Source organism: Fonsecaea multimorphosa (assembly GCF_000836435.1).
Source record: "Fonsecaea multimorphosa CBS 102226 unplaced genomic scaffold supercont1.18, whole genome shotgun sequence".
Classification (NCBI taxonomy): Eukaryota; Fungi; Ascomycota; class Eurotiomycetes; order Chaetothyriales; family Herpotrichiellaceae; genus Fonsecaea; species Fonsecaea multimorphosa.
Genome location: NW_015971652.1, coordinates 308,037 through 333,571, shown reverse-complemented (window position 1 = coordinate 333,571; position 25,535 = coordinate 308,037). Strand labels below are relative to the sequence as shown.

Genomic DNA, 25,535 nt, shown 5'->3' with positions numbered 1-25,535 from the left:
TAATTTGTCTCACGTCACCACGAACCATGCTTCTCTTATCACTATAATCCAATATGTTGGCGTCCCAGAACAGGCACTTCTGACTTAAACAATAAAGCCATACTTTCAATCCTGACTGCAAGATGTGGTCTGTCCAACCACAGCTTTTGGGAGACAGATTTGTCGTTCCAGCTGACAAACGGGGGTGTCTTGAAGTGCAGGCATCACAGAATGATATCCCTATCAGCAGAATGTGGTGACAGCGTACACATAATGGATCAATCCCAAGTCTTTGTGCTTTTTCAGCCTGTAGCTACGCCAGGAAAAAGCAGTCCTGGTGACGGCCACGCACAGGTCAGCTTCTCTAGTTCAGAACAAGTTGCAGCTCGGGCGCCTACTCACTTCAAACAGACCGTGATCGGCCAAGAACATATCATCCCCAGGCATTTCAAAACTCAGTGGGCTGTCCTCACTCGACGTCCAATCCCAGTAATCCACAGATCCTGATGTCGTCCGCTGAGACTCTCCACTGCTGGTAATGTTTTCGGCTGTGTGGTGCACGGTCCCAGTTGAAAGCCTGTCGATGGTCTCAAAACCCTCTCTTCGCGACTCGTGGGTTCCGCCACACTCGACTCCCGGATGCTGGTGTAGGCTCTTGCTTGGTAGCTTCCTGCAATTGTCAGCGATTCGAGAGTCCTGGAGTTGTTGGACCTCGTCCAATTTTGCAGCGACGCTAACTCGGGAAGCTTGGAGCGAGGCTGAGCATTGCGGGAGTTGGTCGAAAGCCATCGTTGCCAGTTTTCGTACTTGTTTGAGGGCTTCAGAGCTCTTACAGGTCTCGCTAGAGCCCTTCTTCAAGAAATCGGACACCAGGCTCAGGGCTGTAGCGACATGGTGCGGATAAGGGTCGACGCTGAGGAGTGACACCATGTCGTCACGAAGAGGGGCTGAGGTCGAGCCAAAGACGGTTTGAAGGGAAATCTTGCATTGAACCCCGAGCAAGATGATGTTGACAGTCTCCTGGACTGCAGACCATTGCGCGTTGTCTGGATTCGTTACCAAGTCTCTCCTGTCGAAGGTATCCAGGGTGTCGTACAGGATGAGGAGCCCTAAGTGATAGTGAAGAGCGAGAAGATCTTGACCTCGTCAGTCCAGCTTCCACATTCCAGAGCGGCTTGAAGCACTTACACCAATTGAGTTGGGCCTCGAATTCGAGGAAGAGCAAGGCTCGCTTACAAGCTGCAAGCAGTGGAGCGTAAGTCACGTCATATCTGAGCATGCATTGCAAGACAGCTGTTTGTGCTCGGACAACCGCATGCGGCTCATGGCCGTAGTTCAACGCTTCTCGCAATGCGGCCACTGCCTTCCAAAACACTCCTTTGCAACCGCTGGCGGACTGGACTATCCATATGGCGCGTTGGTTAGTCACCTCAAAGCCATTGGCTCTCCAGTCCTCTGTCTTGTCGTGAAACTCCTGTGCCGTCTTCTTTAGGAGTTGCACGGTCCTTTCCTGTTCAAACCCCAGGAGGCTGGCATGAAGTATCGAAGGCAAGCCAGTCGTGAAAGAAGCAGACGTGTCGAATACGAATCCTGCCCAATACGCGATCGTCTCACGCAGTTCATATCCCTCGTCAAGTGTATGGACTGATGTGGCCGCCGTCGGTATCGCTGACCCCGACGGAGAATCGGTGGCGATGGCCGCCGATGAGAAGCGGCTGACGTGCCTCTTGGCTCGCACGCTCTGCAGTTGCCTCATGGCGATGTCGACGCACACTTCGCCTATGTTCCCGTGGGCGAGCTCGTGATCCTCGAGACCAGGGGGCAGTGGCGTCATCCCGAATATATAGAGGGCCAAGATCGAGCGATAGCAACGCTTCTGCAAGATCAACAGGATCTGGGACCGCGCATTGTGCCAGAGCCTGCGGGCCAGGTTGTTCAGCTTTTCGGTCGGGATGCGGGTGCCAGCCACAAGCGGCAGCCACCGGACACTAAACGCGTGGACGGTGGCGTTGAGGGCCTGGTTGACCACCTTGCCTGCCTTGACGCAGCTATCGGCACTCCCCGAAACAGCCTGCCTGGTATCCGGTTGGTCGTCGTTGCGTCGACAAGCGCATTTCCATTCATCCAAACTCACGAAGAGCCTCGAGATGATGGTTCTCGAACCCTACGCGCGTGCCCGTCGACAAATATAAGTTTTTACCTGGTGGAATATTCTCAAAGAAGCCCCTCGTGGATTAACTTACATCTGGAAGCCCCGGATACGGGCAGCAGCCGCTGCCCAGCCATACACCGAGCGCGGTCTCGAAGATTGAGGAGAAGATATGCCACATTGACGAGTCGAGGAGGTCCTCTCGCACATTGAACGCGCGGGCCACCCTCGACGATGCGCTGCTGCTTGTTGAGGGGCATGAGAAGAGTGTTTCTTGATCCGAAGATCTGTTTGTTTTAGTCGAGTCGACCCAAGTCAACCAAAGTTTATGACCGTTACCTCGGTAGGGCTGCGCCGTCATTGCCGCTGAACATTCGTTGCATCTGTCCCCCTTCGGTCTCGATGCTGTCGGCAGAAAACACTGACTCCGACGTGCGACGACGGCGCCTCGCTGTTGCCTTAAGCCACTACATAACACCTCACTCAGCTGCCACGAAAGCCACGCTGGAGAGGACGGGAGGGAAAGTTTGTGCACAAGCACATCAAGCCTCACACACACTCACCTGGAACGTGCAGGGGCGATCTTTGCGGGCGCAGTTGGTGCATCGGCGGTCGCGAAAGAGGCCGTTCAATCCCCCGCCCCCACCGGCGCCGACGACGGTGGCTTCCCGTCTGTGTACTGCGTCGCACCGGATCCTGGATGATCGGCAGCCATCACAGCTGGAGTTCTGCTTCCTCGGCGGACGCGGGGACTCTTTGGTCATTTTCCTTGACTGCTGGACGAGGGACTGCTTCTCACTTGGTAGGAGTCGATCCGCAAGAGAAGGAGGGGTGAACCAACACGGTCTTCCTGGATTAGACTGTACCTCTGTATCGACAGGGACAGCTACAGCAGCAGCGGCGTGTCAGAGAAAGAAGGACATTTGTTGCGATGCGATAGTATTTTGTGCCGGAACCGAAGAGAGCCAGTCTGTGCTGGAGGGCAACGGTAGCGAAAGTGCTCGCTCCCGCGCATCCGGGGCAACCCCTTTTCCGGGCAGCCTTCACCCTTGCCGGGGATCCTCTCGACCCCACTTCATTACGAGGTCACTGTTTGCGTTAGTCTGCTTTGGGCAATATCAGCTCGTCACTTCTCCACGTTACGGGCTCCGGCCTTGGGATGATTGCCAGCTTTTCTCCGGAGTTCCTGGGAGGTTCGTGTCAGATTAGCGACATTTTCCCCCGGTCGTAAGCCGTCACATGAGAAGATTTGCGGGGGAGGGAGGCCAAGAAGGACTGGCGGATGAAACTCATGGACCCCGTTCGGGAAAAATATCGCTTGTGACCGGCATTCCGAGAAGTGCCTTTTGTACACTTTTTCAATGAAGACAAATACTCTCACCACTCGTGGGCTTAGAGATTCGCTTCCGAGGCTCTGCTTCCGCGGCAAGCGGGTTTGGTCACGATGGGTGCCGTTTCGTGTCAGGAACAGACGTGTGCCACATTCAAATGACTTACATGCTTAGCAAACATCTCGCATTCATATGACCATTCACTTTCCCCTTTAACCCAGTTATCTCTTCCTGCCCTAGTTGTGTTGTGTGTGTGTGTGAAAAATGTCGTCCCCGTCCCTCCCCCACCCGCGCCGCATCGTCACCGGCCACGACCCCGCGGGCAAGGCGATCTTCCTCGCCGACTCGCGCATCCCGCTGGAACACACGCCGCTGGGCGCCAGCCTCGGCGTGCTCTGGGAGACCAAGCAGTTCCCCGCGGACAACTCGGGCAGCGAGGACCCAGTGACCACGAGGACGACGGATCTCGCTAACAAGAGCGGGGTGGTGCTCAGGGTGGTGGACATTGAGCCCGGCACGACGGAGGTGAGTTCACGAAAATGTCCCAAAAGCTGGGGTGAGGAACAGGAAGGAGAAGAGACAAGGCGGGGAGGAAAGCGGCGTGAAACGGGCGCGAAGTCTCCCCAACAAAGCGCAAAAAAGTGGGGGAGAAAAAGCTCTGCCCGGCGAATTATGGTCACTGACATAAAATTCATTTTCACATGTCTATAGGCCAAGATGCTCTTCCACAGGACTGAGTCGCTCGACTTTGGCATCTTGTTTGACGGCGAAGTCTCATGGTCAGTCAGATTATTCGCATTCATCCAGCCAGCCGATCACCTTTTTTTGGCAGTTCTCCTCCACATTCCTTTTTCAGTCTCCGAAAGAGCTACCACTAACCAAACTGTTCTTCTATCTAGCTACTTGGACGACGGCGCCAAGGTCGACATGAAGCCCGGCGACATGTGCGTCCAGCGCGGCACGATCCACGGGTGGACAAACACGGGCACCAAGACGGCGAGGCTGTATTTTTGCTTGATTGGTGCGTAAAAATCAACCCCGTCATCTGCCGTTATCGTTGTGTTTGTGTTGCGGGCTTTATTCGTAGCTGATAATCTGACGCAAACTAGCTGCCGACCCGGTCAAGGTGGGAGATAAAGTGCTCGGGGCGCATGGGTATCACAAGGAGGATGTTGCTTCGGGGTGGAAGTAGGGTGGCTATCTGAAGGTTAGTAGAACCAGCTGTAGACGGTAGACCTCGGGGGGGGGGGGGGTCCTTAGCCACTATATGCTCGAGTTCGTACCTTTCAGTGGGTGACAGCAAGGGGTTTCGTGGTACTACAACTGTTGCATTATCTAGCATGAGTCTTGGTGGATAATCATAACAGGGTCCAAGACGGGCCTATAGAGGTTCATACGCTCGAAGTTCCCTGTGTCTTCATGTGTTTGCATCCGCGAACGCACTGCTTAAGCACTCTGGGTTCGAGGAATGGCGTTGATAGTAGTATCTGGGGGGACGGCTAGGGAGATAGTCTTGACAGTTTGAGAGATAAACCTCTGCTGAGTGGGATACATACCTGCATTGCTAGTTGTTCTCTCTTCCCCCTCATTTTTGATGAAAACAAGATTGTTTCCTTCACACCCCCCTCTCAAACCCTCTCACTTCAAACCCTCACTGACCTCCTCCCCGTCCCCATCGAATCATCCACTCGATTTGCCCTGCCCACTCCTCGCCACACTAATATAACCCGGCCTCAACTTACTAAAAGTCCCATCCGCGTCATACTTCTTACTAACCTGCAGCAGCCTCGCCAGATTCTCCTCGCCGTAGCTTGCAAACACGTCCTGATCGCCCGCCGCGTAGTTGAGGTAGACGTACCTGTGGAAATTGTCCTGGGCCTTTGCGGTAGACGTCACGCGCTGTGTGAACGCGCGCGCGAGACCCTCGATCAGCTCGTCGTCCGAAGGTTCCGTCCAGGACCAGAGCAGGGAGATGACTTTTTGTGGCGGGCGGAACAAGTCAGTGGCGCGTTTTCAATACGGAAAAATCTGGACGTGGGATGATGCCTGGGTTTGGTGGCCTTTTCTTTTTGAACTTACCGAACAGAGGGCCGTCGTGCTTGCTGATCCCCAGCGTATGCTCGCTCTCGTCGGCCGGGAGCATGCGCGGAAGCATGGGCTGCAGCAGGATGGCCGGCACAAAGTTCTTGACCGTGTCTTTGTGTGGACGAATGACATCCTTGTAAATCTCCATGACGTCGCTGAGGATTGCCATGTCGCTTTTCACAGCCAGTGCCAATGTTTTGGACCTGTAGACGACGAGGGATTAGGAGATGACCCCCAAAAAGTTAATGCTGCTGCTAGGAGGGGACACCGAACCTGAGCCCATGCGGATTATTCGCATTCAACTCCACCGACAAGTCGGCTATGCTCCGGACTTTCGTCGTTGAAGCAATAGACGGCAGCGCCTTGAACCCGTCAAACACGGACGGATCGTCACTCCCAGGTTTTCCGTGAGACAGCACGGCCGTCGTGATGAACTTGCCCATCGGCGCGACGTAGGCCGTGATGATGAAAGCCTCGGCGTAGACATCGGCGGAAGACGACGCGGGACCCTGGCTTTTGCAGAACTTGTCCAGCAGAGCGATTGCCTGGGCCTCCGAGTCTTCGAGGTATTGCTTGACGCCGCCCCAGATCGGGCCCTGCTCGAAGACCACGAACTCGAACGTCGTCACCACCCCGAAATTCGTCCCGGCGCCGCGCAATGCCCAGAAGAGATCGGGATGAGTGGCGCGCGTGGCGGATACGATCGTTCCGTCGGCAAGGACGATCTGTTGAGTTTTCACCGTTAGTATGTATTGGGTAAAGACAGTGCTTTTAGAATCCTTTACCTCATAGCTTTTGACATTATCGCATGCGAGGCCAAACCGGCTGGCTGCAAAGGAGATACCGCCTAGAAGGACAGGTTAGGATTACCCTTTTGTAGCGCCGGCATCACAATCTTCGGTATTCTCACCTCCAAGAGTCAGCCCGCCCACGCCGACAGTCGAGATGCGTCCTCCGGGCACACTGATGCCCAGAGCATCGAGTTTGCCATAGACGTCGCCCCACTTCGCCCCAGCGCCGATGAAGACGGACTGGCGATCCGGGGCGACCTCGACCTTGTTGATGCGGCTCAAGTCGATCAGGATGCCGCCCTGGATGCTCGATGCGCCGGCATAGACGCCGTGTCCGCCCGCCTTCACGGCGAAGGGAACCTGATGGTCTCGGGCGGTCTGAACCATGGTTGAGACGTCCTTTGCGTTTTCGGGAAACGCTTGCACCGCAGGGACCAGTGCGGCAGACTGGGCGGTGAAGTATTTCAGCTCTCCGGGCTTGGGGGATGTGACTTTGCTCTTGCCCAGTTTGTCCGCGAGAATGCTATACTGTCTGACGTCTTAGCAGTCTTGATATAGGTACTGCATCAAACCCGGGGAGTACTCACAACTTCTGTGGCTGCCATGGTGTCCGTCTTGGGATGGCGATGTGGAACGAAGCAGTGATGGTCAGTCTCGGAAACGCAGCGCGACCGTTTTATGTGTTGGAGTTGTACATCTGCCTGCACCTGAGACTTATCAATCTCTTGTATAGTCAGAACAGTCGGAGTCATTCGCCCGTCTGGAGGATCAGTCGATGCAATTCGGTTCCCGCCTACACTTCTCGGATCCGGGAACCGAAGGGTTACGACCCCATGGGACTCCAGCACCCCGGCCACCCGGCACCCTGGAACCCCGGACTTCTGCCATGCTTCTCGAACGCTGATGCTCGCTTCCCACCTCTCTGATGGAAGCGGAGGTCTTTGTGGGGTATGGGTGTGATTGGGGTTCTCTCGTGACGGTACTCTGTGTCGGGAGTTGCCAGAGTCAGGTACAGACTCAGTGGGTTCGTGGATACATAAAGCGCTGTTTACGTCTCGAAATAGTCTCCATCGCCCTCTTCATCTCGCAAAGACCTCTCCGTTTCTCTCTTTATCTCGCTCTATCTGGCCCTCCCTGTTCTTCACCTCAAGCACAACCTCACAACCATGCCTTGCAAGTTGCAAATCCTCATCCACAAGCAGGACCACATCAGTGAGGAGGAGTTCCATCGCTAGTAAGCTGGCCCCTAAAAAGAGGTATATGACGAGCAGGGACCTCTTTGCTAATGCAGAACATTGCACAAGTTGGTCCGAAGAGCACCCCAAGATCTGGTTGAACACGGAAATTGTCAAGAAGAAGATCATCACTTATTCTCAGGTTCGGGGTTCCACAGAGCACGCATCAACCACCGAGGATTGATGGCTGATTTGTTCGAAAAGTTCCATGTCGACAAAAAGTCCACATCCGTCCTGACCGACTTCGGCGTCGACATTGGCTCCTGGGACGGCATCGTGACCATGGTGGCGGAAAGCATGGACGAACTGCTGAGCGTAAGATTTGCCTCTATCTCTAAAGGCCGTGGGAACGATGTTATATTAACGAACGGCGACATGTCCCCAGGTCTTCGGAGACGAAGAGTATCTTCGAGTCGTGGTGCCGGACGAAAAGAAGTTCCTGAAGCGTGAAACGGCCATTATGATGATTGGCGAGGATCATCCCAAGAAGGTCGATGGGAAGGTCGTGGTGGATATTACAAGGTAGAAAGGCCTAGGAATGGGACGTCGGGTCTCTATGCAGATGGCTTGCCTGTTCACTCGAGTAGCTTAGCCAGGACGACACCAGCCTGTAAATCTCAGCCACGCTCCGGGAGCATTCTTGTCACCACGTTGTGTTGTCCATGCCCCGAGCCTCCTCTTACAATTTGATGTGGTCCTAAAATCTCTTCTCTTGTATAGCGTGATTTCCAATATTCAGACGTCAGGTCGGCAAGAGGTGACGATTGAGATTACCTTCCATTGCATACCAGCAGGCTATCCCAGCATGATGAAGCTAACGGGATGGCACTGTCTTTTCCATACAGCGGGTGAGTGAATGAGTGCCGTACCTCTACCACGGAACTTTGCGACACAGTTCCTCCTCATTTTTTCCTGGAATCACGAATCAGGTGCTGATAGATATCCTCTAATTGAAAAGAAAGTGGGTAGAGGAAGTGTGCGGACACCTTGTTTCTCCATCGGGCGGGGCGGGACATCTCGACTGTCAAGTCAAGCCTATCGGGTCAATTCCTCGGACCATTACCATCCATCGACTGAGGAAGGGATGTTAACTTATCAAGCAAATGCTTTCTTTTGAAACTATTTTTATCGTCGGGGGAATTACTACACGGGTGGGGGGATCCCACTTGTGTCCCGTTTTTTGATCGTCGAAAGGGTGAAGGATGGTGAGTGTGTCCTGGGTGCAGAGCTGTTGGAAAACCATGCGGTGCAGGATTTCCATCAGCGCAGAACATGCTAGTATATAAAGTATCCATTGGATGTCGTCTGGACTGCCTCTGCTCGTTGGTGAGATCACAGGACTCAGTATCTACTATTAGTGTGCACAATTCTGAACGACTCTATTAGACCACCAAACACACCAGTGCCTGGCCTGTCGTTCGTCGTCATGGCCTCTCCTTCAAATCTCGAGTATACCCCTCTCCCGGAGCGAGCTGAGAAAGCAGCTGCGCAGATGTTCGTTCCCCCCGAACAGGTTCAGGATCGAATTGCCGAGTTCGCCCACGTCCAGCCGCCCGTGGAGAACAAGGACGGAGATACGGAAGTGTTCGAAGGCGAGACATTCACGCACCACTTCGTCCTTGGCCCCGGTGATGGCGAGGTGGTTCGATGGCATTATGTCGAGGCCGGCCCTCACGATGGCGAGGTGATTGTGTTCCTGCACGGCATTCCTGACTCGTGGTACCAGTGGCATCTGCAAATGGCGGCGCTGGCCAAAACATTTCGGTGCATCGCCGTCGACCTAAAGGGATACGGACAGTCGGACAAGACCGCAGGCGACTATCGCCACGAGGGGGTCGGCGAGCAGCTCTTCGATATGCTCAAGTTGATAGGGGTGCAGCGATTCAACATCGTCTCTCACGACCGGGGCACAGTCCCCGCAGACTTTATTGTCGCTAACCATCCCGACAATGTACTCCGCTATGCCCGAGGCGAGCAGCATCTCTTTCACTACAATCCGAAGCTCTCCCCTCAAGGGGACCTGTTCATGAACGCCCCTTATAACGGGATTCTAGACGACACATGCCGTCTCGTAGTCACGGCCCACGCCAGTCTCTGTGTCCGGCCCATTGCAACCCATCACGTGGAGCGCCTGATTCAAGAGTTCTCCTACCCGGGCATCTCGAAGGCGATTCCGCGGTACTTCAACTCGTCGACGTTTCGTTCTGAGTGGCTCCAGCGGGCGCAACCGCCTCCTCGCCGCATGGAAATGCCCGGTATTGATACTCCAGGGGTACGAAAGCAAGACGCAGCCGAGAGAGTTTTACGAGGACATCTCTAGAGAACACCTCCCGAATGCGAAGAGCGTGCGCGTTCAATTTATCCCCGGCGGGCATTTCTGGAGTCTCGAAAGCCCTGCAGAGACGACTGCCGCGTTGGACGGGTTTTTCAAGAGTTGAGCTATCGTAAGAGCTGTTGGCAGGATAGTTAGACCGAACGTATTTTTCGGCTAGTAATATTGAATGTGAGGGCCGGAGTTAGAAGATATTGCGCAGTTGCTTGTGCATGAACTGAAAGACATTCTTTATGAAAAGGAGGACAGGGGATTTGACCGGACACAGGGTCGAGCTTTGCCGGTTTTATCACGCTCACAGCATTTCGAATCACAAGGAAACTAGCCCACAAAGGGGCCAGGATATATACCATCGAGGTAATTCAGGAGTTCCCCATCGGTGTTGTTGTAGGTGAAGTCGGCCAGGCCGTACGCACCGGAGTCTGCGTCAGCGCCGCTGCTCATCACTTCGTATAGCGCTCTTCGCACGTTGGATCCAGCCAATGGAGTTGGTGTCGACTCGAGCCATAATGTCGACTCGTTGCTGAGAATAGTCGGATCGGCAAGGATTTGGTTGTGGCTATACCGGAATAGCTCGTGATCACCCAGGTCAGATAACGTCGAAAATGATCGATCGGGCTGCAACAGCATGATGGTATCAGCAAGAGGAGTATTGCACGCGCTCGAGGTGGCTCGATGTTGTTGCCGTTGATTGTGAACCCCCGAGTAGTGGGTGTGGTTTAGGTCCTTGCGCAAAGTAAAATATTCGGGCCATGGGGGGTTTGATCCCCACGCGGCGTCAAGGCCTGACGGGGCCTTATACATGGACCTGCTTTTTGATCCCTGCGGATCGCTGACCTGCAATACGGAGGCGTTGTCACTGCTAGTTCCTGGTTGCCCTCCTATCGATTGGGTGGAATACTTGAGTTGACCGGCAGAGAGTCTCTCTCCTTCAGCCACAGCATGGGGAATGGGAGTGAATTGCTTCAACTGCGTGGCTAGTCCGTCGAGATTTTGCGTGGGCATGCTAGACATGTCCCAGTATTGGGTGAACCGGGTATTAATAACCTTCAAGATCTCGAATTGTGACCGAATCATCCTGCTCTCACTTTCGTTCCCAGTCAATTCCAGTTGCAACAGTTTGACTATCGCGGCTAACCAGGAGGCATGTGCAATACACGGATTCAGGTATTGGTAATGCAACTCCGAGCAGTTGAGCATCACATTCAACATGGCGTCCGAGGCACGGAAACACTGTTGAAGTTCTTGGGCCGACAATCCTGAGGTTGGGACTGGTCCGTCACTAGATCCTGCTGAGAGCGCGTTCCTTCCCGTCATTGTCGTCCCCAGGAGCCTTTGCATATATCCTTCAAAGATGAATGGCCTGAGCGCGAGTAATCTGCCCACTTCAGCGAGGATTGCGACATTGTAGATGGAGCTCTGCCAGTAAATTTGCGAAGCGGTCAAGTTTGAGTCAGATTTCTGTGCCCCAAAGTCCAATATCTGCCCATGGAACTTTAGAGTGGATGGCACGACTAGGAGGTAAAGCTGAATGCAGTTGAGTAATGTCGTACGATTGTTGCGAACACTCGTTGTGGTGTCAGGGTCAACTTCAGATACTGTGGCTTTCCTTCCGCAGGCACGATGGATCGAGTTCGCCTCTACTAACAAGGAAATGAGCACCAGGTACCATGCTCGTGCTGATTCGGTTCCTGTCTCTTGGAGAGACTTGGGTCGCTGAATAAAGTCCTGGTCCAGGTAACTACTTTGCTGGTGCTGGCCTTGAAACCACCTGTCGTCGTCTGCCGGGAGCAAGACTCTATTGGGAGTCCAGTTGGTGACGTGGGGGACTTGCTTGACGACTGTGGCAAAAGTGTCGATCTCATAGAGGGCCCAAAATGCCCGTCGCCGCTCCTCGTCCTTGCACCATCGATCGAGGTCAATATGGCTACTGATTGGGTCCACATCCGAATCCACAGAGTCCAGCCCGAGCTCGAATGCGATCCGGATGCACAGCCCAAGAGACCTCCATGCCCGGCCACGGACGCCCTTCACGATCAGCCAGTGGGTCATGAGGATCATTGCTTGGAGTAAACACAGTGAAGGTGGATCGTCTCCGCATTCTACCAAAGCCTTGTCGATATAGTCGCTGGCCAGGTCACCAAAGTGAGCTGCAGAGAGTCGCTCAGGACGAGGGAGAGCTTTGACGTGCGCGTCGACGTCGCTGCCCTTGCAGCCGAAAACAAAGATGGCTGCAAGGAGCGCTTTCATTTGGAGAGAGGATGAGATCTGGCCTAACTTCACATCAAAAGTCGACTGTCGGAAGAGACCATACGGGGTGAAAGTGCGAAAGAAATTGCCCACCCTGACAAGAGTCAACTCGAGGGTCGAACACAGCTTTTATTTCCCTTACATTCTTTTCATCGATTCTGACGAAACTCCAAGATCGCAGCAGGCAGACTCCAGTATATCTTCCCTGTCCTTCACTATATGCGTAGCACCAATTACCGTTCCCTTGGACTTTGGAGACGAACCTTCATACGAAGGACTGATCAGGTCATAAACATTCATCGAATGCTGCTGTACCGCCTCGTCCGATTGATGGGATCCCCTGGCAGAAGCGGCCCGAGGAGGAGTGACCCCAGAGACCTGGCTCTGTGTGTCATCTTCGGTTAACGCCGTCCGTCTTTGTCTGAGCCGACTTCTGTCAGTGCGGTCGTCACGCATAGGGTGGCCATGGTAGCGTCTTTTACGGATGCTTCCGGGCTTGGGTCCCGGCTTGAGCATCTTTGACGGATAAGAACATTGCAGCAGATAGCACCGGCAACTGGAGCATATTGGAAGGTCTCTGGTACACTTGACTTTGCGATCCCGACAGGAAAAACACGCAAGTTTCGACAGTCCCGTTTGTGGCATATTCCAGGGGTGAGGAGAACCAGCGATGCCCAGGTGTGAGAGACGGAACAGAGTCCAACGATGCCCTGCATGAGCATCAGCACCAGCAGTCAGTCTCTCAAGTCCGAAACCTCCTGAGAAAGGAGGAAAGTTACTCCATAGATTTGAAAACAAGACCCCGGCGTGGCGGGGTTGAGGGAATGTGGGACTGGGCCGAGGCTGAGGCTGAGGCTAGTGAGGCGGAGAGGAAACCCTCTGGTTTTGCCTGAAAACCGCGTCCCGCCCGTACCAAAGAGCTCATCGTTATTTCGTCCTTTCGAAGGGGTTAGGAAAGAGTGAATGGTAACTTTAGCGGCCGATCAGTGGATGCAGGCTGACATACGAATGGAGGAGCAGTTGCGCGACACGGAATTGATTCCATTGAACCGCACTTTCCAACATGGAGTCTTGATTACCTCGTACACCGACTGATTAACCCAAATATCATCTTGATTTGTCGAATAGGGCTGTGGCTAGGAGCTGCATGCTGGGCCTTCTGGAGTAGAGCTGATCCATAAACGGGGCTCGAATCACACCACAGAGTCCGGTACTCCAAGAAGGCGGCGGATCAATCACCATCTTCTCCGGGACCTTATCTGTCGACACATTTGATGAGTGCAAGCTGTTCTCGTGGTGACGAGACAATTACCACTGGCATTGGGCCAAATCTATCAGGAACATCCTGCAAGACGTTCTGATCGATTGTAGTGCCTCATAGTCAGCTACAGTTGGGGTGATAAAAAGCAAAAGGATCTCTTCACCCTTGGTGTGGAAAACTAACCCTTCTTGTTTTCAGGCCATGGGTTTGGAGTTGGGCTCCGAAAAGTGAGTTTTCGCTTCTTTTAATCTCCGTGTGTGTTCGAACAGTACATCTTGTTGTTCGTGGTCGATATACTGCTTAATGATAATGAACTCGTCGTTCGTCTGCGTGGGAAGATTAGCAAATGCGTTGGTCCACTGGTGCTGTTGCATGCTTCAAAATAGAATCGGAAAGCACATAGGCGCGACATACCGAGTCCCACTCCCAGGGTAATCCATATCGATCCAGTGTATCCGGGTGTAGGTACTTTCGGTTTACCTTGAGGTAGGTCGGACGTTGCAGGTTGATATTGAGGGCCGTTCTCTCCTCACGCTTCTTCTTTAGTACTTCGTCGACGTACTCTGGACTATAGCCTAGTTTCGCCCAAGAAAAAAAAAATGACGTTAGCACCTTCAGATCCTCTCTGATACTGATTTGAACAGGACACAGGGATTAGGAGACTCGAAACACCGTATACCGATGTACTCAGCGGCGAATCTTGACCTCTCCAAAGTCCATTTCCGTTTCCAGACCCGAGTATCCCGCCACTTAGCATGAGCCATGACTAAGCCATTCTGAGCTGTGGCGGTGCAATCCTGAGCACGGGCTTTAGCGAGCCCTGAGGTGCGCCTGAGCAGCGTGAGCACAGCCCGTTAGCTGTGCAGGTGCCCATGATATGGCCCTCGGGTTCCTAGTTTTTAGTGTTTCACATGCTCGGAAGGGCCAAGTTCCGTGCTCATCAGCTCGGTTATAGTTGCCGGCGCTCTCGGGGCCGCTTTCCAGACCAAAGCTACTGTCTGGAGGACCCTTCCTTCGACCAGCAACGTAGTCGCTACTTACTGTTCCCTTAGAGTGTGGACGGGCCAAGGCAAAATTCACATGTTTTCTCCGCCGATCTCCGTCCCCTTTAGGGAACGTAAATATTTACCAAGCTTTACGTTGCTAAGGGGCTCCAAAGTTTCCCTCATGACCTTCTTTGGAGTTCACTACATCATCCCCTCATTGTCCGCACTATAGCTTAAAACGTTTAAAGGCCTAAAGGAAGTGACACTATCGTAATGCCTGGTGAATGTGTTGACTATGCACCAACAAGGATTTTTGAATGGCTCAATTATAACTCCTGTACTCCTTCAATCCGAGAACCTTTGACGATCCTCAAGCACTTTTAGTCGCGAACTGTGCATACGGCCACACAAAGAGAGGAATTGTCTAAGAAACGCAAGAGAGCACCAGAGTCTGCAAGTACAATGAGTCAAACTCCGTCGCCGAAAAAGCGTCTTCTTGCTGTTGGATCGGGCGAGTCTCCTCTAGCTCGGGGTGAGTTTGTTCCAGTTTATCTGCTATATAATTGACTGATGTCTAAGACTTCGAAAATGACTCTACGCCGAGACCTCAATATTCTTTCGTCGATTCCCTCATGCACTCTCCATCGAAATCCAGCAGTAGCAGAACTTTTAGCCGAAGTCACAGCCTAACAAAACGGAAAGCAGACTTCAATATTATATGCCTCCGAGTTACGTTTAATGAGAATAAAAGGACGTTCACAGACGAGGATTGGAAACTTCCTGATCTCATAAGGAAGGCCGCAGTAAATATACCTAAGGAGATGCGAGAGGATTTGGAGGGCCATCCTGTTGCCTGACGGAATTTGAATCATGTTAAATGGCAAGAGGATCATCGCCGTTCGCTCTCCGAGATCCGAGACTTCTGGATATCGGCCTCATTGAAGAGGCGGCAACTGTATGTTCAAAAGAGGCTCGATCTGAGGATTCTTGGAGTAATGATGTCGTCCTTGAGATCATCTACTATTTAGCGGGGCGATCGAGGTAGATACGTCGGAGTTAAGGGTTCTTATCGATAGATAGTTACGGTTGAAAGGGTGGGCGAGGATTGGAGTGTTGGCGTCGAGGTTGAGAGCGTTGTTGGATGATAAGCTTAGGAGGAGAATTGATTCGCCTGGCGGAACGGTGAGTGACGATGGGGGGTTGTTTGATATTGTTCGACGGCTGGTGGAGTTAAACGGGCAGGATCGATAGGAGAGGCCGCAGGGACAAAGCAAGCGCGGCTGGCACAGCATCATCTTGCTAAGTCTCTGCAAAAGCAATCCACATTGATAGAACTATCACAATGACATCGGGCCCGACTGCTTCTGTGTTGTTTTTCGCTGGGAAATTCAGATCTATGCGCCACTTCAGCCCATTACGCCCGCAAATACAATCTAGACCGACCCTCTCCTCAGACTAAACGCTTCCAAGCTCGCCCTCCTCGCTGTCGGATCCAACCCTCCTGGCACCAATTTCGACGAGCTCGCAATCTTCGCCGCCAACATCGCAATGGTCCCCCCACTCAACACCTCAAACAAGGTGATCTCGGCCTTCAGCTTCTGCGACACCCAAGTGCGGATCTCGACGGCCATCAAGGAGTCGACGCCGTACGTGTGCAACGGCTTGGCGTAGTCGATGTTCTCGATCGTCGTTTGGAGGCCCCGTGCGAGGGTCTCGCAGAGGGCTCCGCTGATTAATCGAGCGGCTTCGGGGAGGGACGTGCATTGCGCGAGCTTCATTTCGATTTGATCGGCGGATGCGGTGCCCGACGAGTCACCACCAGACACTTTCTCCGTGTCGTATCTTTTGAGGAGGGCAAAGCGGGGGTCGTCGTAGTAGAACGGCTCGTCCAGGCCGGCTTGCTTCAACGTTCCGCCTGAAGGGATTCCGACGATGAGTTGGGCGCCTATTGGAGTTGCGCCGTAGTATCCCGATATTGCGGCTCTCAAGATGGCGCGAAAGTCGTCCTCGTCGAGTTCTGCGGCATCAGACTTACGGATGGTGGTGTAGCCGCCTCGTTCAGCGATCATGCCGATGCCGACCATAAGGCCGAGATCGATTGCAACGGCAGGGAGCCCTTGGCTGAGACGCCAGTGTGCGAGAGCGTCTTCGAATGTGTTGCCGGCCGCGTAGTTGGCTTGGCCGCGATTGCCCACGATGCCCGAGATGGAGCTCAGCATGACGAAGAAGTCCATGTCTTCCGGGAGCAGTTCGTGCAAGAGCATTGAGCCGTGCACCTTTGGTCGGATGCTGGTGCTCCACTGATCGTGGGTCATGTTCTCGTAGATCGAGTCCTGTAGCACCGACGCACTCTGGATGACACCCTTGATAGGAGGTAGCTCAGCAGTACAATCTGCAATAACCTTGGTCATTGCAATCTTGTCCGACACATCGCAGGCGTAGACCTTGGTCACGACACCAGCCTTGCCGAGTTCATCCACCAGGACGATTGCGTTGGGAGACCTTGGTCCAGATCGTGACAACAGCGCAAGATGTTTGGCACCATGCTCGACAAGCAGCCGAGTGATGCTGCGTCCAAGCCCGCCAAGCCCGCCAACGACAACATATGTCGCTTCTGCACTGAGGACCAAAGGGTGTATGACGCTTGGGAAGACAGTGATCAGGTCTCGTGGCTTGAACATCAGCACGACCCTTCCAATGTCACTCCTCTGCTCCTCAAATTCGAAGGCATCAGCCACGCAGTCGGCGGAAAACTGGATCAACGGGTTGATGGGTTGCATGATCGTGTCTGCCATAAGTCCAGCCAGTTTGGCGAGCATTTCTGCCATCACGGCAGGATTTCCTTTGACCAGTTGCTCGATGTTGATGGTTGAGAATGTGCAGCCCATCTCAAATGGTTTGGCGTCGATTGTCGCGAGTTCCAAGCCGGTGGAGCCGGTGACATTGAAGAGGACACCATTTGGCGCGAGACTTCTGCAAAGCTGGCTGAGTTTGTCGCCCAAGCTGGAGGTGATGAGGATCATGTCGAACTTGCGAGGATTGATCTCCAGGGTCAGGAGCTCCAGATCTGAGGCGTTTTCGTCAAGGACGTGAGCCGACTCGACGCCCAGGTTCTCGATCAGACGGCTGTCGTCCGCGCTCTTTGCAGTGGCGAATACTGTGACGTTGGATGAGCTGGCTAGCTGTAACGCTGCCTGACCGACTGCGCTCGCAGCACCCTGAATCAGAACCGACTGCCCTTCTCGCACCGGGTGGATGCCATGTAGACTTCGATACGCTACTGCGAATGGTGTTGGCCATGCCGCTGCTTCTGCGAATGAAGTGCCAGAGGGCAGCCTGTGGCACAAAATCTCTTTCGTCCTGCAGGTTGTACCATATTCGCCCACATAACAGCCAAAGACCGGATCACCTATCATGAGCCGTGAGCAGTCCTTGCCCACGGCTTTGACAATGCCGCCGATATCCTTCATGGACTGCTGACTGGCTTGCTTGCTCTGGTGATTGACCGAGATTGCTTTGATCTCGACTTCAACCTCATCAGCTGACAACAGAACCTCATTGTTCGCCGTGAATGCGAAGGACTTGACCTTGTCACTTTGGCCTTGTACAAGCCGCAGACCGATCTTGCTGTCTTCTAGCCTCATTGTCTCGTATTGTCGTGGGCGGATCTCGTGCGACAACATCTGACTGATCTTACCCTCTGGGACAAGGCGACTTATGCATAGCTGACCGTTGACCAGGTGATACTCGCGTTCTAAGCTGATGTTTGTGGCTACTTTGGTGATTGCAGCAGCTAGCTCAGCTGCGCCGCACGTGTCGTCCTTGATGAGCAGATATCGCATCTGTAGATTCAGATTCTCGCTTTTGATGGACCGCAGATAGCCTAGAGCGACTCCCGTGGTGGGGTTGAGACCGTTCGCGACCCAAACCAAGCTCGAGCTCTGCAGGACAATCTTGCGTAAGACGTCAAAGTCTGTGGCCGAGATGTCCATCAAGATGGATTCTTCGACTTCGAGTAGACACAGCACAACTTTTGACTCGAGGTCTTTCACATTGGGTGGCCAGCTCACAATTTGAGCTGGTAGTCCTGATGCGACGAGTCTACCACATGTGAGCTCGCACAACTCGGTAACTTCAGCACCTGCGTTCGCTGGCTGGAGTACGTAGATGGTCTCGAGCTGGGTCAACTCTGTTTCAGGGACCGGCTTGGTTGTGATGCTCAGTGCTTCATCGAAAGACTCCTCGTCGTCGCCAAATGGTATCTCGATCGTTGATTCCAAGCTTGATACGCTTGGCCTTCGTCGATTTCGCATGGAAGCACCAGATGCTGCGCTCGATCTCCGTCGTCGGCTTGTTGGAGAGGGAGGTGTGGCCGCAAAGGGGTCTCCCCAGACTCTACGAGTACTTGTCAATGGTTGGTTCAAGCCAGGTGTGCTGTGGGACTTACATGTTCGTGCCTTGCTGTCGCCACGATTCCATCACCACCAATTTTCCCTGCTCCCGTAGCAAGCCCATAACGATGTTCAACAAGGATCCTCCCTGCAGATAAGGGGCTTGATCAGGCGTCACAACGATAAGGTCAAAGGAGTCATCATGTAGACCTTGTTCCGCAGCGTCAAGGTCCAGACGTAAGGGCACGAAATTGACCTTGGGTTTCCATTCGTTGTACTGAGACTCCATCAGCTTGACGTCGTCAAGATCTGCGTCCGCTACTGTGAGCCGGGTAAATCTCCCGCCATCTGCAGGTCCTGTTGTAAGCACTGCCAACAGGGAGGATACTAATGTCGAGCTCGATCCACCGACTTGGAGCATTGCAAGCTCTGGATTCTTGTGTGCCAGTAGGTCAACGATCTAGATTTATATCAGCGAAAAACCAAAGAGGTACTGCACGGATCTGCCACTCACCTTACACACACCTGCTTCGAGCGTACCTTGTTGCTCGCAGTCACCGTCAGTGCTTTCTGTAGCCGAGGCAAGCTCTTGCCAGCTCGCCCGTGACCTCACAAACTTGATCAGATCAGGGCGGTTGCAAAGGTCGAGGTCCGGTTTCAGTACGGGAACAGCGCATGGCGCTTTCAGGTCGCCTTTGTCTGACTTCGCGCTGCCACTTGAACGACCTCCAGGTAGCTCCTTACATTGCATACCTCTGATTTGCACACAGGGTGTATCCTTGCCTCCGTCTGACCAGGCAAAGACCTCAGCCACCACCATATCAGGGGCTGCATTTCTGGCACGAGAGAATCCGTGTAGTTGCGTACCTGGATCGTTGATCATCGTTGCTGCCACCGTAATTGAATCGAACGCCACCGGAAGAGCAGCCTTCTCGATTTGGAAGGTATTGTTGCCGCCTAGTGCTGCGAATAGCGAGTGGATTAGCACATCCAATGTCGTGGGATGGATCAGGTGGTCGCTTTGCGTCTGTGCTGGCATTGCAGCTTTTGTATCAGGGATCGAGAGCTCCCAATGACACCTATACTGTGACCCGATAGCGATGCTAGCAAGTGCCTGAAAGCTCGGGCCATAGGACAAACCTATCTGATCCGTCTGAAGATAGAACGCCGCTGGCTCGACATGGTTATTGCAGGTACCCTTGCACAGGGCATACTCGTTGCGTAGTGCTTCGGTGACAAAGTCCTTGTCTTTGCTCCAACGTTCGTCACTGGGTACGCTTTCACGCTGATAGCAGATCCCGACGACACCAGTGGCATTCTCGACTAGGTCTTCGTTCTCCTCGCATGTTTGTACGGAGAAATCGAACCAGCCGTCCATTCGCTTGTGCAGACAGAGCACGCTCTCGAGTCCATATGCTGTGTCCGGTACAACAATAGCCTTGCCTATGCGTACATCCTTCAGCTGAATGCTTTCAACTGTTCTGTCCTTGTCGGCGATCTGTCGAAGAGCTTCGATGGGCATCGCTAAGATTCCTGCGGCTGGATAGACCACAGTACCAGACACTACATGATCTTTCATCCAAGGATTGTCTTTCTGTCGGAGGAAGTTGCGCCACCTCAGATTGGAGTGCTTGTCGAACCCAATAACGGGAGCGCCTAGAAGATCGTGTCTTCCGTGCTCGCGTAGACGATACTCTTTACTTTGTCGCGGTTCGGACCAGTACTTGACAGCTCGATTCCATGGGTAAGATGGGAGGTCTTTGAGAGGCTCATGTGATGACGTGATGCCATTAACGATATGGATTGAGACTGGAACCCCATGCGTAAAAAGACTGCCAGCAGCATCAACAGCGGTGATGCACGCATCCTTGCCTCTCGAGATGACGGACTTGTATGTCACGTTTTTGACTTGAGCTGTCAGTGTAGACAAGATTTGCCGTACCGGTCCTTGCAGGGCTGCATGGGGGCCTAATTCGAGGAGGAATCGAGCTGTGGGCTGAGCAGTCTGAGCTCTCCGTCGCCGCTTGACGTTGGTAAGCATAACGGACACCGCATCCGAGAAGAGAACGGGCGAGACCAGATTTTTGACCCAGTACTCTGGTCCAAGATCCGCATGCTGTATGATATTACCTGTAACACTCGACGCCATGACGACCTGATCAGACGCGGCAGCAGAGTTCTTGGGCTTGATGTGCGAGATCGAATAGAGATATTTGCTTGCAATGAGCTCCATATGGTGAGAGTGGTATGCGTTCTCTACCTTGAGTTTGCGTGCGAACACCGATTCTGCTTTGAGCGTTTCAAGCATCTCATCAATCGCTGGCTCATCTCCTGAGATGGTCATGGACTCGGGAGAATTGACACAAGCGACGACAAGTCTACCTCGTGTGACTTTTGCGACGTATTTTTCTGCTGCGCCTCGAGAACAGCCCACGGCCATCATGGAGCCTCGCAACTTCAAATCGCGGCTCATGTCGGAACAAAACTGTCCTCGGAAGTACGCGATCGTCCATGCGTCCTGTGCAGTGAGGGCTCCGCAGGCGTACGCTGCCCCAATCTCTCCGCTAGAGTGTCCAACAACTCCAACTGGGTTGATGCCCCACGAAGCCAGTAAGTCCACCAGTGCCACCTGCAACACTGAGCACAGTGGCTGGCTGAACTCCGCGAAAGATACTTTGCTGGTGAGCTCGTCCCGTTGCATTTCTTCTATGACAGACCATTTGCAGCCAAGCTTATCCTTCATGAATCGATCCGCAGCAACAGCAGAATCCCGGAAAACAGGATAGCGCAGCAATTCGATCCCCATACGTGCCCACTGAGCACCTTGACCTGTGAAGATGAAGTTGAGCTGTGGCTTTGACGACGCATGTACCGGCATGAATGTTGTTGTCCCAATGTTCTCGTTAACCTCTTCCAAGCTCGAGCCGATGGCGTATGCCTGCCACTCGAACTGCGATCGTCGTCCACCAAGAGTGAAAGCCAGCCTCTCGAGGTATTCACTGGATTCTTTGATTGGCTGATTCTTTTGGCTGGGATGTGTGGCGAGATAAGTTTGGTACACCGTTTGCATTCTTTCCAAAGCAGGTTTGCTTTGTGCGCTGAAAAGGAAGAGCATTTGCTTCCGAGTGTTGCCCAAAGAAGGCAATTTAGTGATGCCTCTGCTCGAGAGATATTCAGCAGCGCTGTCAATGATGACGTGGGCATTGGTCCCGCCATAGCCAAAAGAATTGACGCTCACTCTTTTCTTGCTGCCAGATGGCCAAGGAATAGGTTGAATCGGCACCACCATGTTCCAATCGTCGAACGGGATGCGAGGATTGGGTCGTTCGAAATGAATATTAGGCAGTATGGTGTCGTGCTCAAGCATCAGGATACTTTTGATGACCCCTGCAATGCCAGCGGCACCTTCAGTGTGACCAATGTTTGACTTCACAGATCCAATGTAGAGCTTTCCATCTCTTCGCGAACCCGCCACAGTCTTTGCGACTGCTGCAAGCTCGAGGGGGTCTCCCACCGCTGTCCCAGTGCCATGTGCCTCGAAATATCCGGTTTCGTGCAAGTCGAGGCCTGCAGCTTGATAAGTTGAGCGTATCAAGCTCGCCTGCGCCTCGCTGTTAGGGACTGTAATACCCTTGGTATGCCCGTCCTGATTGACACCAGAGCCTCTTATCACTGCACGAATGCTGTCCCCGTCCCGAACAGCGTCCGAGACTCTTTTCAAGATGAGGGTGGCGATTCCTTCTCCGCGACCATACCCTGTCGTGCCGTCGGCAAATGCTCGAGATAGACCGTCTTTGGATAGCATCCCGAGATTCCCTAAGAATATCGACAGATCTGGACTCAAGATCAAATTTGTGCCCGAAACCACTGCCACTGTGGATTCTCTCGATCGCAGGCCCTGGCACGCAAGATGAAGCCCGACTAAGCTGGAGGAACATGCGGTGTCTAACGTCAAGCTGGGTCCACGTAAGTCGAAGAACCAGGACACCCGGTTAGATAGTAGAGAGAAGCCCGTGCCTGTGACTGCATATGTTGCTGAGGCCTCTGCGTCGCGCATTTGCATCTCATGGAAGTCTCTTGTGAAGCATCCCACGTAGCAGCTTGTGTCGCTACCTTTGAGGCTCTCTGTAGGGAGTCCAGCGTTCTCAAAAGCCTCGTATGTGACTTCTAGGAGCATGCGGGCGGCAGGATCAATCGCTTTGGCCTCGTTGGATGTAATGCCGAAAAATGGTGCATCGAATTCGGCTGGGTCACATTGCAGGAAATGACCGCCTGCAGTCCGCAGAGTGTGCGCTTTTTCCCCTGAAGCATGGTGGAAAGCATCGACATTGAATCGATCACTGGGGACCTTGGAATACCCGGCTGCTCGAAGATTAGCAACATATCAGGCAATAGCATGATAGAGTCCGCAGCACATACATCTACGCTCGTAGAGCAAGTCCCAAAACTTTGAAGGATCGGTTGCACCTCCAGAGAAGCGACAAGAAAGACCGACTACTGCAATATCCTCGGGCATCACAGGTGAGGAGGTATCTGAACAAGAGCCCATACTGAAGGACACAGGATGATAAGGAGAGACAGACAGAGTAATGGAGATATGCCAGGTAATGCAGAAGTCATACGTTGGTCATGGCGTCTGTGGGAACGGCGTCCCATATGCTTTGTTACACATTGTTCACGTATCTCTGCACTGAACTCCTGACTCTTCCTTGACTTATCTGTTTTTAACATGTGAGCTCAAGCTCATGTGAACGGGGAACCATACTTGGAAGCTGATAGGCTTATACGAGTCTCTCATTTGAGTTAGCAGAGCCCGAGTCATTTTTGTCGAGGGCTGACATTTGGTGCTCTGTCCACGACACCCCAGCCGACCCGAATTTGGGTCATAACTTGGTCCGATCAGTGAAATGAGATTCCACTCAACAGGATCATGTCCACGACCCGCGCGCCACATATTTTGCATACTAGCCTAGCGCACTTTGCGGTCAAGCCTGTCGGCCCAGCCGAGTGACCAAATGACAGATACTGTGCCAATAATGAGTGGTAAAGTACGTGAGTGTGTTGGAAGTAGAGTGTTTTGATCTGGAGATAATTTTTTGGGAATGGACGTTGATAGCTCCAGACTCTTTGATTCGTCGGTCAAGCCGTTGCAGCTGGCCTTGTGGAGCTTTTTGCATCAAGTTAAAACGGGCAGGAATTGTCGAGCTTCTCTTCACGTCAAACTTGACCACTGTACGTCAAACTGTGCATCTTCTCACATCATGTTCACATATTGATCATCGAATGTACCCTAAGTGAATGCCACGTGTACGATAGTCGCGGTCTCCTGCAGGCGGTGTAACCATCTAGACTGAGCCCTGGACGTCCAACGAGGCTGCTCATAACGAAGCTGAGCTCGAGCTAGGTAACGCCGTCGGTAAAGTCGAATTCTACCTAGCTCCGTGAACATTCGGTCAAAGATCACGTCAAAAGCTGGCGGCAGTGATGTTGAGAAGTCGAGACTTTCGCGCTAGCACATATGCTCCAGCGTTCAACTTTCCACAGAGCCGCCCATCTTTCCCCTAACACTGCTCGAGTCAGCTGCATCACGAAACATTCTTTGTCGCGATAACATCTTGGGAACATCTTCGTGCCACAGACTGTTCGGTGTTCATAAATCATAACCAAGCCTGAATCACTGAGATCCAATCTTGAGATACATCAAGGTCAAGATGCGATTTCTCTGTCTCCATGGCCGAGGCACGAACTCGGATATCTTTGAGCGTCAGTTGGGTGTGTGTAAACTATTTCTAAACATGTGACGTATATTGATTGGACACGCTGACAATGTATAGCCCCATTAGTCTCACATGTATCGAGCGAACACTCGTTTGATTTCCTCGACGCACAGTTTGAATCCCCAGCAGGTCCTGGAGTTGCTGAATTCTTCGCTCCTCCGTATCTTGCTTGGCACGATCACTACCGGCCGTCTCACGTCGAAAAGGTGCATGAGAACCTTCGAGAAGTGATGGAAGAGGATGGGCCATACGATGGAGTAATCGGCTTCTCACAAGGTGCAGCTCTTGCAGCGAGCCTCTTGTTGTATCATGAGTCACAGAAAGAAGCTGGTGCGTGCGATTCGAGCGGAAATCTTTTCAAGGTGGCCATCTTTTTCAACAGTGTCGTGCTCCTGTCACCCTCGACAGATACCGGTAGCAAAATCGACGAAGAAATAAAGCAGGGGGAAGCGATATATGCAGGCTTGCTTCGTGGACAGCAGACAATCTCCTTACCAGAAGCGTACGCGAGCCCAGATGGCAACGAGGAAGAGAATCCAGACTCCATATTTGGGTTCGAGTCGGACACCTTTCCCCACCGCATACAGATCCCTACTTTGCATGTGATTGGTATACAGGATCAATATGCGGTCCATTCGCGGAAGCTAGTCAAGTTGTGTCGGCCTGATCGAGCACAGAAGATTGAGGTGGACTGTGGTCATGAAGTCCCGCGCAATGTGGCTGTCTTGACAGAACTGGCTGAAGTCTTCGAGCTGGTAGTCAGCATGGCGTCTATGCACGATTAGAGGAATAAATGTACAGCGTATAACCAGGTCAATCAACCTTGCGTAAACGGTTCGTACTGCTATTGCAGGGCATCAATAGTATCTCTGGAAGGCAAGCACTTTAATATCCGCGCTCACGTATTTGAAAACACAGACAGTGTAGTCTACTACAGCATTCAACTACGGTCAAGATCTGGACGTTCA

The 25,535-nt window shown here is 52.9% G+C and overlaps 9 protein-coding genes across 9 annotated transcripts; 4 read left to right on the top strand and 5 right to left on the bottom strand.

The window, feature by feature from the left end:
- Positions 1-348: 348 nt before the first annotated feature.
- On the bottom strand, positions 349-2,489 carry Z520_08268 (uncharacterized protein; the record flags this gene model as incomplete). Its single annotated transcript, XM_016778765.1, has 3 exons — positions 349-1,115; positions 1,168-2,143; positions 2,223-2,489. 3 exons carry the CDS (start codon positions 2,487-2,489, stop codon positions 349-351), a joined length of 2,010 nt encoding a protein of 669 aa, XP_016630136.1.
- Positions 2,490-3,723: 1,234 nt separating this feature from the next.
- On the top strand, positions 3,724-4,651 carry Z520_08267 (uncharacterized protein; the record flags this gene model as incomplete). Its single annotated transcript, XM_016778764.1, has 4 exons — positions 3,724-3,984; positions 4,171-4,238; positions 4,359-4,480; positions 4,569-4,651. 4 exons carry the CDS (start codon positions 3,724-3,726, stop codon positions 4,649-4,651), a joined length of 534 nt encoding a protein of 177 aa, XP_016630135.1.
- A 488-nt stretch (positions 4,652-5,139) lies between these two features.
- Positions 5,140-6,940, bottom strand: Z520_08266 (uncharacterized protein; the record flags this gene model as incomplete). The annotated part of the gene is made up of 6 exons (XM_016778763.1): positions 5,140-5,435; positions 5,539-5,747; positions 5,818-6,269; positions 6,330-6,391; positions 6,455-6,863; positions 6,923-6,940. The coding sequence occupies 6 exons, from the start codon at positions 6,938-6,940 to the stop codon at positions 5,140-5,142; spliced, it is 1,446 nt and encodes a 481-aa protein (XP_016630134.1).
- A 561-nt stretch (positions 6,941-7,501) lies between these two features.
- Positions 7,502-8,096, top strand: Z520_08265 (uncharacterized protein; the record flags this gene model as incomplete). Its single annotated transcript, XM_016778762.1, has 4 exons — positions 7,502-7,569; positions 7,640-7,712; positions 7,775-7,885; positions 7,956-8,096. The coding sequence occupies 4 exons, from the start codon at positions 7,502-7,504 to the stop codon at positions 8,094-8,096; spliced, it is 393 nt and encodes a 130-aa protein (XP_016630133.1).
- Positions 8,097-8,996: 900 nt separating this feature from the next.
- Z520_08264 (uncharacterized protein) lies at positions 8,997-9,890 on the top strand (the record flags this gene model as incomplete). Its single annotated transcript, XM_016778761.1, has 1 exon — positions 8,997-9,890. One exon carries the CDS (start codon positions 8,997-8,999, stop codon positions 9,888-9,890), a length of 894 nt encoding a protein of 297 aa, XP_016630132.1.
- Positions 9,891-10,223: 333 nt separating this feature from the next.
- Positions 10,224-12,668, bottom strand: Z520_08263 (uncharacterized protein; the record flags this gene model as incomplete). Its single annotated transcript, XM_016778760.1, has 2 exons — positions 10,224-12,246; positions 12,295-12,668. 2 exons carry the CDS (start codon positions 12,666-12,668, stop codon positions 10,224-10,226), a joined length of 2,397 nt encoding a protein of 798 aa, XP_016630131.1.
- Positions 12,669-13,607: 939 nt separating this feature from the next.
- Positions 13,608-14,177, bottom strand: Z520_08262 (uncharacterized protein; the record flags this gene model as incomplete). The annotated part of the gene is made up of 3 exons (XM_016778759.1): positions 13,608-13,778; positions 13,828-13,988; positions 14,093-14,177. 3 exons carry the CDS (start codon positions 14,175-14,177, stop codon positions 13,608-13,610), a joined length of 417 nt encoding a protein of 138 aa, XP_016630130.1.
- Positions 14,178-15,832: 1,655 nt separating this feature from the next.
- On the bottom strand, positions 15,833-23,339 carry Z520_08261 (uncharacterized protein; the record flags this gene model as incomplete). Its single annotated transcript, XM_016778758.1, has 4 exons — positions 15,833-18,794; positions 18,871-19,250; positions 19,305-23,152; positions 23,210-23,339. 4 exons carry the CDS (start codon positions 23,337-23,339, stop codon positions 15,833-15,835), a joined length of 7,320 nt encoding a protein of 2,439 aa, XP_016630129.1.
- Positions 23,340-24,501: 1,162 nt separating this feature from the next.
- Z520_08260 (uncharacterized protein) lies at positions 24,502-25,352 on the top strand (the record flags this gene model as incomplete). The annotated part of the gene is made up of 2 exons (XM_016778757.1): positions 24,502-24,562; positions 24,625-25,352. The coding sequence occupies 2 exons, from the start codon at positions 24,502-24,504 to the stop codon at positions 25,350-25,352; spliced, it is 789 nt and encodes a 262-aa protein (XP_016630128.1).
- Between the last annotated feature and the right edge of the window lie 183 nt (positions 25,353-25,535).